Raw genomic sequence first — 12,464 nt, 5'->3', positions numbered from 1 at the left:
GAGAGAAAAGCAGGTGCTCGTGTAGGCAGCGTTGCTCTGATCTCTGAAGCTAGTTAAGAGACTGGCCAGCTTGCACTATTACACAGGAAAGGAAGAAAAGCCCCAAGGATGCTTCCCAACACTAGTCACGGTGGAAGCAGCACTGAAAACCACACCTGATGCCACAAAAGCAAAGACCTCTGTCTCCCTACAGAGGGTTAAAAATTTGGGAACAGTAGCCTTTTTCTGAATGCCATTCTGCCAGTACACTTCACCTCCAAGTCAAGCCTCAACCTTGGTGCCCTTTGCAAGATCTGACCTGTTTGATCTTCTCCCGCTGCTCGGATGCACTCCCGCTGGAGTGGATGTGAAGGCTCTTCTTGTACATGGCCATGCGCGTCTTCCCTTCGCTCCGCTGGATTTTAGGGAGCCGGGCTTTCTCCTGCTGCTGTCGAATTTTCAGCTGCTCTAACATGCGCTGGTTGTATCGCTGCATTTGCTCCCTTTCCTGCATCAGCAGAAGGACAGGTATCAGAGGAGGAAGGACACCTCGAGCCAAGAGTGATGAGGAGACCAAACAGAGCTGGAGAGCAGATTTTAGAGTTGCAAAGAGGTGGCTGGTGACAGACAGCTCCAAGGGGACAAGAGCTGAGAGCAGCTAATGAACACGCTGCAAAAGCAGAGAAGGGGGCTGGCAGGAAGCAGAGCCAACTGAGAGATGTGCCACTCTTCACTCACCATTCTGGGAATCCACCTTCCCATGTACATGGACAGTGACAGATTTCCAGAAAAGCCCCCAAAATTCACAACTGTCTCTTGTACATTAAATGCATGCAGCATAGAATACATGTCCCAAGCAGGTAGACTGAACCAAGTGTTATTCTAACCCCTTTTTGCTAATAATTACCAAGTCTCTTAACTTCTAACCCACCCTTACCCACTTACAGCCTGGAAGGGAAACGTCCCTTCTAGGGACACCCAGGCACCCTGCTGACCAGCACCAGCGTAAGAAGGTTCTAACTCTTCACCTTCTCATGCTTCCGGAGCAACTCGTGCCTCTGGAGGAAATACTGGTCCTTCAGCTGCTGCTTGACAAGCTGATGTTTCTCCTGTTGCTGGTGCTCTTCAAGATCCCAGATGCATGCCTCCCGGTCTGAGGAAATGAGAAGGGTCAGGAAATAACCCGCTCTGGCCCCCCAGCTTGGTCATATGAAGTACATCCCAAGTGTGAGTACTGCCTACTCATAGGAGCAGTTCACCTTCTGTTTTCCAAGACAAATTAGTTGCAAACCATATTGGAGATTCATTTCTTGCAATTATGAACCCTAATTGGTTCATATTTGTAAAGCGCTTTGAAGATTAAAGTGCTAAGTATTATTATTGTTAAACATTTAGACAGGATCTGGCAAGGCTGTTTTTTCTAAATCCTATCCTGCCAGCTTGCAACTCTGTCACAGCATCTGTTGCGTGGGAAGAGCCAGCATTGGATAAACCCATCGTTACAGCATTTGCTTTCCTCCTTTACAGCCTTTGCCACCCACCCCTCATAAGCTGCTGCTTTTTGTTCAGGCACTCGCGTTCCTTGTCACAGATCTCTCTTTTGTTCTGGGCAGTTATATTCTTCATGGCTAGCTCCAGGTCCTCCTTCTGCTTGGCCAAAAACTCCTGTTCCTGGAAGAAAACAGCGGCACCAACATGAGACGTCCTTCTGCTGCAGCTTGAAAAGCATCTGGTGGTGTTTTAAGAAACTGCCAGTCCCTCAAGGAGAAAGGACACTTCTGTCTACTACTCACTTCCCAGTCTTGGAGTTGTGGCACTCTTCTCTCAGCCTTACCATGGTTTGCTTTTTCTGGGCGAAGTCATCCATCTTCACCTTCATGTTCCCTTTGCGCTGTTGCCGTGGCAGTTTCTCAACCTCATTCTTGACCTTTGGGGAGGGAAACGAGATTTATCAGCAAGCAACTTGAGGCCAAGAACAACCCCACCTAATGTCACTAAGCAGCCAGACCTCAGGAAACACCCAAATACACCAGAGAAAAGCAAGAACTTCCTGCTAAAACATGAACAACTGCTTCCCTTTCAAGATCTGCTATGGAGAAATGCTGAAGCGTTCCTGGAAGGAACAGATGCAGGAAACCAGCTTTCCTCCGTCCTATCTCCATTCTTACCTCCTTTTTCATCTGTTTCAGCTGCTCCAGGAATTTGACGTGGTCCCGCTCCTGTTCCAGGCGAATGCGCTTGGCCTCCTCCCGCCGGCGCAGCGCGTGATCTTGTTCCATCTTCTCAATCTGCTGCTTCTGCTGTCGTTCCAGGTTTTCCAGTTCAGTGTCATAGAACTTCTTCTTTGTCTGTACAGGAAGGGAACAGAGGTCAACCTTAGCTTCCTCCTTTCCAAAAGTTTACAAAAAAAAAATAAGTTAGAAAGAAGGGGAAAAATAGAGGGTTGGGGTTGTGTTCACATGTATCAAGCCTCTTTACAAAACACAGAGGAGAGAAATTTCCAAATAACACCTCGTGAAGCATGCAGGGCAGAGCTAGCTCTAGCATGAGCACAAAGCATTTTTGAACTTGCTCTAGCACTGATCACTTCAAGCCTTTCTCCTGCTTATGTCTTGATGATTGCAACATCCCGCTTGGACCCACGCCCCTGGGCAAATATCAGCAGGTAGTGAAGCTCACACATCACAGTTCCTTCTCTGCAGACAAGGATTTCCAAGTTTGAGGACACTGTGCTCCAACAGCTCCCCAGTGTCCGATCTCTCCCTCTCTGCGAGCTGCAGGGCTGGAGCACCCAACGAGAGCAGGTGGCAGACTGCCCCAGGGAAAGGGTAAAAAGAGCAGGTTTGGAGCTCTTGCACATTGTGCTGTGCAGTGAAAAACCCTCACAAATGAGAAGTGAGTTCCTAAGATGGGAATTCACAGATGTGGCACATCAAGAGCGTAGAAACATAACAGAGCACGTGAATGAGTGATGGCTCCCAGTCTGCTGTGAGGGTTACCAGGCACACATGCTAGGTGAATTAACAAAGAAGTATTTAAAGCATGGCTCACGAAAGCTTTAGAGGGACTTTTCTACAAAATTATTCTACGTCAACAGAAGCTGCTTGTGGAGGGACTAAGTATGTAAGTCCAGTTTATTCAATTTACACTCAGACTTGCCACATTTCCTCTTGTCACACACTGGCCACATTGCTTTTTTTTTTATAAAATACAACAGTGCTATAAAGTGTTTCTCACAGTAGCTGTGAACAGACATACACAAAAAGATCACTACAGAGGGAAAGTCCAGAAGAACCCTTCCCCTGTGACATGCAGCCAGGCAATGGCAGTCGGTGCTTCCCAAGCTGCATGCTGCACGTGCTCAACACCAACAAAAGCCTTGCTCCTCTACAGACACATCCCATGCCTCAAAGCCCAAAAGGGTTCTGCTCTCTCCAGACAGGATGCCCTAGGATTGCTGCCACCCTGAGAGCATCACCCTGTGTGAGGGTTTGCAGGACATCTGCAGAGGAGAAGACAAACCAGACAATATCATAGAATGGCCTAGGCTGGAAGGGACCTTAGAGATCATCAAGTCCAACCTCCCTGTTTTGGGCAGGGACGCCACCTCTCGACTAGACCAGGCAACACATGGGGACTGAGCGGGAATCAAACCCGCGACCTCGGTTGTTGGTCCTTGTTGCCAGCACCGCACTCAAACCACTGAGCTATCCAGGAGCTTCCCCTTCCATGGGCACGTACGGTCATTTCTTGCTCGAAGCGCCGGAGCATCTGTTCCAGCTGCAGCTGGTGTTTGCTGTTGAGCTGGGCCTGGTTTCTATGCTCCTCCTTCTGAAGGAGACGCAGCTCCCGCAGCTCCTGGCGCCTGCAGAGGGTAAAAATGGAAGAGGGGAGAGAGATATGGAGTCAGACAAATTCAGTGGCACGTGCCTGAGCCGACACAGCAGGATCAATAACCAGAGCACTTCAGCTGGGAATGAGAGCCTCACAGCCATCCCATAGCCCCCTGACACTTGCTTTGAGGACAGGCAGGAGGTAAATGTCAACTGACTATGCACTCTTGGACCCTGTGACAACAGAGCACTGTGAGGAGGCACAATGCTAATTAGGTACCTGTTGGAAAACTGTCGATTTTCACGGGTAGGACCTGTTAGCATTCACAGCTTCTCAGACAAGCTCTGTCAAAGCTCTTTATATGATTCTGCAGGCACCACTCCCCCAGCCAGCACCCAAAATGCCCATTCTGACAGCTGGGTTAGTGCACACCAGTCTTCAAAACACAGCTCAGGCCAAGCTGGCACTGCTCTGCTCTGGGCCCTGCGCTCCACGTCTGTTCTTGCTTACGTCTCTGTGGCAGAAAAGGCAGTTTCTGACCTGTCTGCCATAACATTGCATGATTCTCCTCATCCAGTGTAAGGGAGCCTCTGTGCAGACCTTGCGCCCATTTGCCAATTTTATGCCCATTCAAGCTGGAAATAACTGATGTACCATGCAAAAGGAACAGCAGCAGTGGTTTCCCCACTGCAGTCTCTGTTGCTGTGCATTAGCCTTACACATCAAGTACAACCCTCTTTGGGGGCCCTCCTGGGAAAAGCACTTTGGAATGATTTCTCCTTTCAGAACAAACTCAAGCACTGTTAAATCAACTGGCGCAATCTCACCTTCAGAGCAATATCTTGGCATGTTCAAAGAAGCCAGAAACAAGCCCCCTAAGTGCAAATCACGATGCCAGGAGAGGTGACTGTGCCTCCTAGCTAGCCCCAGGGGAATAACCGCCTCTCCAAAAAGGTGTTCAGGGACTTGATGCTTCCCAACCAAGCCTCTTCCCCACCTTGCAGGCAGAGCATGCACTGTTTAAAAATTAAAAAGGAGTCTTTTTTTCAGGGATGCCACCACAGCTGAGTGTGGACTAGGAGAAAGCAGCTGTGCCTGGAAGTTCCCTGTATGCTAGTACACACACTCCCCATGTTTTATTTGGGTTATATGCACTTCTCGCACAAAAATCAGTAGCTAATGAGCTTCTGCATAGAATAGGAATAAATAGCTTAGCAATAAGGTTGCTGCAAGGACCCACAGTGCTTGGGAGAAATTATACTCTCAGGGAATCCCTCGGAACAGCACACAGGAGCCTAGAATAGGGCATCAAGCAAAACAATTTGTAATTTAATTATTTTAAGGGCCTTTTCATTTCAGTGCTGCTACTGATAGTAACTGAGCTACAAACAGCAGTCTCTCTTCCTGATAATAGGTCATGGAGGTTTGAAAGCTTTAAGATCCGAAAAGGAGTCATAAAAGCTTAAGCGAGCAGGATACACCCATGAATATTAAATGACGCTCAAGGAGTTTACGGCTCCCTTGGCATTTCTGCTAATGAAGTCTGAGGACATACAAGAACAAAAGGAAGAGCAGCGTCTTGAGAAGATTTCTGTGCTTATTTCCATTGAGCCACTACATCTACAGCCCTGGAGACACAGTCATCCCCAGAGGACACAGCCAGCCACGGCACAAGCTTCCCTCATCACAACCTTGTTGCATCTTACGCCTAAGACACATCCCTTGTTCTTCTGCAGGCAAACTGGGCTCAGCTTACACAGTACAGCATGCCCTCTGCCAGCCAAGGAAAGGCTAAAAGAAGTGATGTCCACACCGGACAGTTGTCCTGCCCAAGTAGGACAAAGACAGAAAATGAGAGGACTTTAGGTCGCTCCTGGATTTGCTTGTGGAGAAGAGAACTCTGTCCCAGCTCAGTGCCCTGCCCTCCCTCCATCCCAGTGACCCCACTTGCCTGAGAAATCTCATCTCTTCATCCTTCTTCTCATCCTCGCTGATGATCTTCGAGGTGGTGACGCTCACCTCTACTCCATCCACCACAAACTTGCGGGTGCGTTTCAGCGTCTTCTTGTGCATCCGGGAATCCTGCATTTGGCAGGGGAGGAAAGGAGGACACCATAAAGCAGCTCCCAGGCTTGTTGGACAGTGTGCTACAGCTGGAAGCCTCAGAGCAATTCTGATGTCGTTGTTAATGAAGAACATAAGCAAGGAAACCACACTGAGTAAAAACCATCACCAGATTTGGAGCTGCCATTCAAGCCACGTAGCCTCGCGACCACGTGGCAGTACAGTGTGATTTCTGCCCTGCAGAAGAAGAGAGGGAACCCACCTCCTGAAGATCCTTCCTCACCATGTTCAGCTGAAGTGAAGCCTGAAGGGAGACACTAGGGTCCCCTCTGAACTGCAGTGCTGAGGAACCCACATAACAGGCAGCTCCCAATGGTTCCTTTTAAGGCTCCAACCTGCAGGCACCCACCTCCACCACCCTTGCAGGGTGAGGTGGACGAGGCCCCTGCACCAGGCTGAGCCACAGGGAAACAAGCCAGCCCTGCCTGAAGGCTCAGTGCTCGTGTCCCTCTGGCCCTCCTTATGATACTTCGCTAATCACAACCAGCTCTGAGCCCCTTACAGTGACCACAAAGCACAGCCCAGGCTCACTTTTGTTTAGCACAGGTAGGGACAAGTGGCAGGAGCACGGCGTCCCCACCTAGCAGTGCCACAGCAGGTCAGCATCCCCCCGCAGTGTCAGCAGCCCAAGCCTTGCTGACGGGCTGGGTCCAGGGACTCAGTTCCCTTGGCAAAAAAAAGAAAAAAGGATACGAATGACTTGAATCGTGCAGCCCTACAGGGACGCACAGAAGTGGCATGAGCAAAGGCTCCCTGAAGTCCTCTTGCTCTTACAGTGATGACCACTACAGACACAGAAGAGGGCAGAAGAGCTTCACACGAGCCTGCAAGGCCCAAAGCAAGCCCCTGGACAGCTTGCTGCAATGGCGGAGCCACAAAAACTCTGCATGCAACTTGCCCGATGCACCAGTACAGTGGTGGTTCGACCAGTGCAGAGAAATTGGTGCAAAAAGGGTTGCATGAGACGAGTGATTTGTTCTCCAGAGAAGAGTCTGAGGAACCGCGGTCGCATGCGATGCTGACCGAGTGCCCACTCTGAGCACACTTCACAGAGCACATCCCAGTGGGCCTCCTCCACTTCCCAAGGGTTTCAGCCAAAGCTGTGAACTCCCAGTACCCATGCAGGCCAGACTTCAGAAATTCAAGCTAGTTACTCAAAAGGAGAAGTTCCCTCCAGAAGCAGTTGTATCTGAGGAAGTTTGGTTTACCTTTTCAAAACTCTGTCCATCTCCTTCTGCCTATTTCTGTTTTCTCTTTCAGTTACAGACTTGCAAACTCACCTGTAGATTTCTTACCCCTAATCTTTCTAAAAAAAGAAAGACCTGGATACTTCCTACCAAAACTGGGGGGTTTTTTGTGGTTTTTTTTTTGTACCGAACTACAAGCAACTGGAAAAAGAGTCTGGTACTCAAAGAGTCTTCTTAACTTTGCAGGTTAGCCTGTGATAAAAAGCATGTAATGGTTAATGTTTACATCTAAAAATGATTTAACTCTTTTCTGTCCCTTCTCTTGCTGCAACCTGCCTGGCAGCCTGTGCCCAAAACCCAGCAGCACCAAGAACATAAGTAAGGGCAGAGCAGGAGAGTTTAACCCCATGAAGCTAAGGCTGGGCAAGGAGCCTGGGTGAGGAGAGAGCAGCACAACGTAGTCCATTGTGCAAAGCAGAGGCTCCAGCAGAGCATCCTTCCCAGGGCCCTGCAGCAGCATCACTCCTGGAGAATAGCTCTGCTTAAATGCCTTGTTCAGAGGCATACTATTTTGTTTGTTCTGGCTGGGGGAATTCAAACCATGATCTAATATGACCATATCTTTGAGACTTACTCCTGGCAACCCCCAAAAAACTCCTTTCCCCCCTCTAGGGGACCAACTGGGGAGAGCAATTACACATGTGGCATCATATTCGTCTTTGGCTGGCCACAAGGAGACCAGGTGTCGTGGGAAAGGCATTGAGGAGGGGTAAATTGCTAAGCAAGAGCATCACACTTCCCTCATTAGAGATCCACTTTGACTGCAGGCTCCCGCGGGGGATGCTGGCTCTCATGCTCACAGCAGGAGACAGAAAGGGATGAAAGTTTTGCCGAGAATGGTTTTTGGGCACGTTTCTGTGCTGGGAAGCTATCACTCATGCAGGCAACTGGAAAAAGATCTTGTGCAATATATCACTCTGCCCCCTCAAGTCATACACATTTCTTCTTCCAAAGCTCAGCAAATACCTTTTGAGTTATTTTGCCTCTTCCTCTAAGCCATGCTGACCTGGCCAGCTCTGGCTCACAAGCATTCCAGCCTCCAGAAAGCTTTAGCAAAAGCCAAGAAGCCTAGGAGGTCTTTGTGGAAGTCACTGCTGACACAAACCAGGAGAGGTGTATGGCAGGTTAGAAAAACTGAGAGAGGCACCAGCCCAAATAAGCTTTCTCCTGGGACTGGGTGCGCTAGGAAAGAGCAGCAGAGTGATGGGCAATGGATAAAGTTTAGGAAACCATATTTTGGGTTTCATCTTTGTCCTTGCTCTGACTGCATACAACTGCACAAGTCAGGTGAGTGGCAAGGTCGCTTCACACTTCTCAGGTACGCAAAATAACTACAAAACTTCAGACTTCCATTAGATTTCCGTGGTCTGGGACAGCAGAGGACACATGTACCTGCAGCAGCTCCACCAAGAGCTTCTCCTGCACTTGAGTGAATGCCACATGGCCACAGCAAAGTTTAACCCAGCGGTATGAGCTCTGCTGCCCCAAGCGCAGCTGGGATAGGTGTCGTATAGACAAGGAAAACAAACCACTGAAGGCTTTGCCTGTACGGATGGGCTTCCTCCCTCCTTGCTGGCCCTGTGTTTAATTTTGGAGCTCCAAGCCAGGACACTCACACTGTAAGTACTGCGGCCAGCCTTTCTAGTTATCAAATAGCACTGGGGTGGCACCTGTGTGGTGCAAGATTCCCAGACCTCCTGTCTTCATCCAGCCTCTGCCCTCTCCTACTATACCTGCTCCCCACCTTCAGGCACAGGGTAGACTAGGGGCAACTCACTTTCTCCTCCCGATATCAGAGGTCAACCCCATCTAGAGCACAGCATGCTGCTTTCTCAGAAGGGAGTCTAAGGGGCTACAGCCAAAGTGTGCACGTGCACAGCCTCTGAAGTAAAGGATCAGAATTTCAGGGACTCGGCTAAAAAGGGAAAAAAAAACCCTCAGCACTTTTTAACAAGGACTTGCCGCCTTTTCTTTGTCATACTCTTGGTCCACCACTCTCACCTTCAGGGAGATGGAGCCACTCTCTCTGTTGAGGGACAGGTCAGCAGACAGGGAGATGGTGAGGTCCATGCTTTCAGAGGCTGAGGTGCTGCCAGAATCTGAGCCCTCTTTGGACCGGCTGCTGGGGAACAGAGCTGGGGGATCCAAGCTACCATTGGCAAGTTTCTCCTCCATGAAGTTCTCCAGGTGGCTGCTCTCTGGTCGCTCCCCGATGCTCTTCCGCTCCTTGCTGCCTGGCCCAGGCTGCTTGTCCCCCTCTGCTGAGTTACCCAGCAGTCCAGGCTGTGAGATGATGTCTGGCTTGCCCTGGGTGGCTGAGGTGGCAGAGCTGGCAAGGGTTTTTGGGGAGCGGTTGCTCTCCATTTTGTCATTGTCACTACTTATCCCTTCATCTGAGACTTTATGGCTCTGTCTGTCTGTGGTCTCCTTGCCAGTCCCTGCTGATCCATTCACTGCCTTGGGCAAGGAAGAGTCCGGAGGCTTCTCCCCATCAAAACTCAGCTGACTTGCCTCAGAGGGGTCCCGCTTGTGCTTACCAGGGGGCTGGAAAAACAGCAAAGGGAAGGTGTTGGGGTTTGCACCACTGCTTTAAGACAATTGCTAGAGCCACAAGTCCCCACACTTCAGAGCAAAGTACCCCACAGCCAAAGAGTTATTGGGAGGAAATCTTCCCTTTTAGAACATCTGCCTTGGGATACTTCTATCTTTATCCAGGCTTGTGGTCCCAAGGGCTATGGACACTGGCTGGAAGGGAACAGCACAGTGGGGAAGCTCCAGAACCTGCTAATTCTTAAGACGTAGCCTAGGAGTCTGCGCATTGAATACCTTTTTCCGTGGCTAATTCCACCATGGATTAATCACTGTCCTTTGCCACAGACTCTTTTTGCAATCCTCTCCTGCAAGCGGGCAGCAGCTAGGCCACCTGCCAGCATCACTGTTTCTGCAGGCCTTTGGCAGCCACCAAAAAACAGCCCCTCCCTCGCCAAGAAACTGCTTCCACCTCCACCTGATGGGGCCCAGAATAGCTGTAAAGCAGTCTGTCAGAGCCTAGAAAAGTTGCCAGGCTCTTTTCCCCACCACAGCCACACCAGTAAACTTGTCAGCACGTGGCCAGGAGCACTCACTGAGGCAGACTCCGACGAGTCATCTTCTTCTGCTTCGTCCCGACTGTCCTCGATCTCTTCCATCACCTCGGCCTTGGCCTCGGCCACCAGCTCACGCAGGGCCCGGTTACTGGTCACCTTGCTGACAAAAGGATGCTGAAAAGCCAAGCACAATGCACATGTGTGAGGGCATCCAAAAAACACACCTCGTGACCTCCCTCGTGAGGGAGAACAAGAGAGAACATGATGGCGAGGTTAAGCGCCAGCTCTGCACACTCTTTGCTCTGCAAAGCTGCTTTATATCAACATCTCCCAAACAAAAGCACCCATGGCATTTAAACAAGGGGCTCTCACTGCAGAGATGTCCCCCCTCACCACAGGCAGGCTGAGCTCCGCGGTGCAGGTCCGAGCTCTCCAAGTGCCACCAGGAGCAGGGCAAGAGCCAGTTTGCAGGATCCTTTGGTGTAATCAGAGTGTGGGGGAAGGTTTAATTGAAACTGGGCTCTGTGTGTGTTGAGCTTCAGCAAAATGCTGAGGAGTCCCTTGGGTTTACCGAGCCTGCTGCACGTTTCCTCCCGCTGACTGCGGTGCAGGATGAGAAGCGTGCAGCCAGCGTGCCAGCGCTGCAGAGCAAGAGCGTCTGTGGTCACTGGGGAAAAGCATCTTCTAGGTTTTTGCTATCACTTTTGAAGGGGACAGGAAGAAAGGAAAGGGGTTGAATTTAAATCTGGGATAAGCAGGTAAAATCCAGGCTGGCTGCCACACAGGCATTTTTAGGCAATGGGAGCCAGTTCTATTCCAGTTAGTTTCCACAGGGGCTCCTTTTTGGGGGGTTTTAGTGGCTGAGAATTTCCAAACTTCCTAAACAAGACAAAAATAATCTGAAACCATCAATACTTCCCCAACCCCTTAAGGAGAAATAGTCTGTACAGACCCAGATGGTTTTTGGACCCTTGCAGACCCTGGCAGACACAGACACCAGCTGCAGACCCAGCCCAGGGGCTGAGGCCGGTCCCTACCTCCAGCAGCTGGGCAGCACTGGGCCGGCTCTCGGGGTTCTTGTCCAGCGCCTTCTTCAGGAAGTCTCTGAACTCCAGGGACCTTAAAACACAGTTGTTGGTGAGGAGCTCAGAAGAAGGAAAGGCCTCAAACACCACAGGAGTCTGCTTGATCCCTTTGCAGCTTGTGTCCCCGTCTGCAACTGGCTTTAATCACCGTTTCACACCCAGCATGGGAAACCCTGGGCTCCGTGATTCTGACTCTTGGTAAAAGAATAGGTAACAGGCCAAGCGAGGGACTAGATTTTGCTTTACTTGTGATGGCAACAGATGGCAGGACTAAGAACCAGCCACTGCAACCCAGGGCCAAGGCAGAGAGATTGGAGAGGACACCAGCCGTTAATCCACCAAAGGATGCAGCTGCTTGTGGACAAGGATGCTCCAGGACCCATCTCCACAGCTGCAGTGTGAACGGGTGGCTGTGAAGGACCAGGAATCCCATAGGAGGGCACCCTCAGCCTGCAAAGTGCAGCTCTGAGATACAGAGCACGTCCCTGATCCAGTTCTGGCTTCTGAGCTGCTCCAGAAGAAACCTTCCCACCCTGCCTGCTCCCTGAACCTTTTCTTTAACCACACCTGTGACTCCAATGCTCTCCCAGTCGTTTGCTGCTGGCTATCATGCAGTGGGTTTTATCATGATTAAAGGAAAATAAAAAAGTAACTGATGGGATTGTTTTTAAATGCTGAAGAAGCTTTCCAGACCGCAGAAAATAAATTCTGGAGCTTTTGGGCATCTCCAGGTTTAGAGAAAAATCTGCCTTTCATAAAAAACACGGATGTTTTGAAAACATTTAAGGGATCGCCCTCACTTCGGCAGGGCTGTGGGTGGGCAGCAGCTCCCCCCACGCTGCCGCACACCGTCAGCTCTGTCACAGCACAGGCAGCGCTGAGCAGCTTGCTCTCAGCCAGCAGTGCTCTGGGGGCCCCTGGCACACAGCTGGACCTAAAATACAGCTAGAATCCTACATTAGGTTCTCAAATTAAACAATACTGCTAGAACAGACTAATTCTTCCTCTCTTGACATACTGTGTAAGCTCAGAAATGAGTACGCTGCTGCCCAGAAGTGCTCACCATTTGGACGGGCAGCTGAGCGTGGGGGGGTCGGACTTGGCAATCT

At 50.3% G+C, this 12,464-nt stretch overlaps 1 protein-coding gene across 1 annotated transcript in view; it reads right to left on the bottom strand.

Moving 5' to 3' along the window:
* Positions 1 to 12,464, bottom strand: part of STK10 (serine/threonine kinase 10) — a gene marked incomplete at its 5' end in the record, with an annotated part of 47,703 nt that overhangs the window by 933 nt on the left and 34,306 nt on the right. The window contains 11 exons of the mRNA XM_009872223.1: positions 274 to 487; positions 1,008 to 1,132; positions 1,521 to 1,650; positions 1,814 to 1,906; positions 2,148 to 2,327; positions 3,721 to 3,844; positions 5,765 to 5,895; positions 9,186 to 9,728; positions 10,310 to 10,444; positions 11,308 to 11,389; positions 12,419 to 12,464. The exon at positions 12,419 to 12,464 is cut by the window's right edge and continues 176 nt beyond it. Coding sequence (XP_009870525.1) covers positions 274 to 487; positions 1,008 to 1,132; positions 1,521 to 1,650; positions 1,814 to 1,906; positions 2,148 to 2,327; positions 3,721 to 3,844; positions 5,765 to 5,895; positions 9,186 to 9,728; positions 10,310 to 10,444; positions 11,308 to 11,389; positions 12,419 to 12,464 — 1,803 coding nt within the window. The remainder of the gene's footprint in view (positions 1 to 273; positions 488 to 1,007; positions 1,133 to 1,520; positions 1,651 to 1,813; positions 1,907 to 2,147; positions 2,328 to 3,720; positions 3,845 to 5,764; positions 5,896 to 9,185; positions 9,729 to 10,309; positions 10,445 to 11,307; positions 11,390 to 12,418) is intronic.

Source organism: Apaloderma vittatum, unplaced genomic scaffold (genome assembly GCF_000703405.1).
Source record: "Apaloderma vittatum isolate BGI_N311 unplaced genomic scaffold, ASM70340v1 scaffold23846, whole genome shotgun sequence".
Taxonomy (NCBI): domain Eukaryota; kingdom Metazoa; phylum Chordata; class Aves; order Trogoniformes; family Trogonidae; genus Apaloderma; species Apaloderma vittatum.
This window is presented reverse-complemented; position numbering and strand designations above follow the sequence as displayed.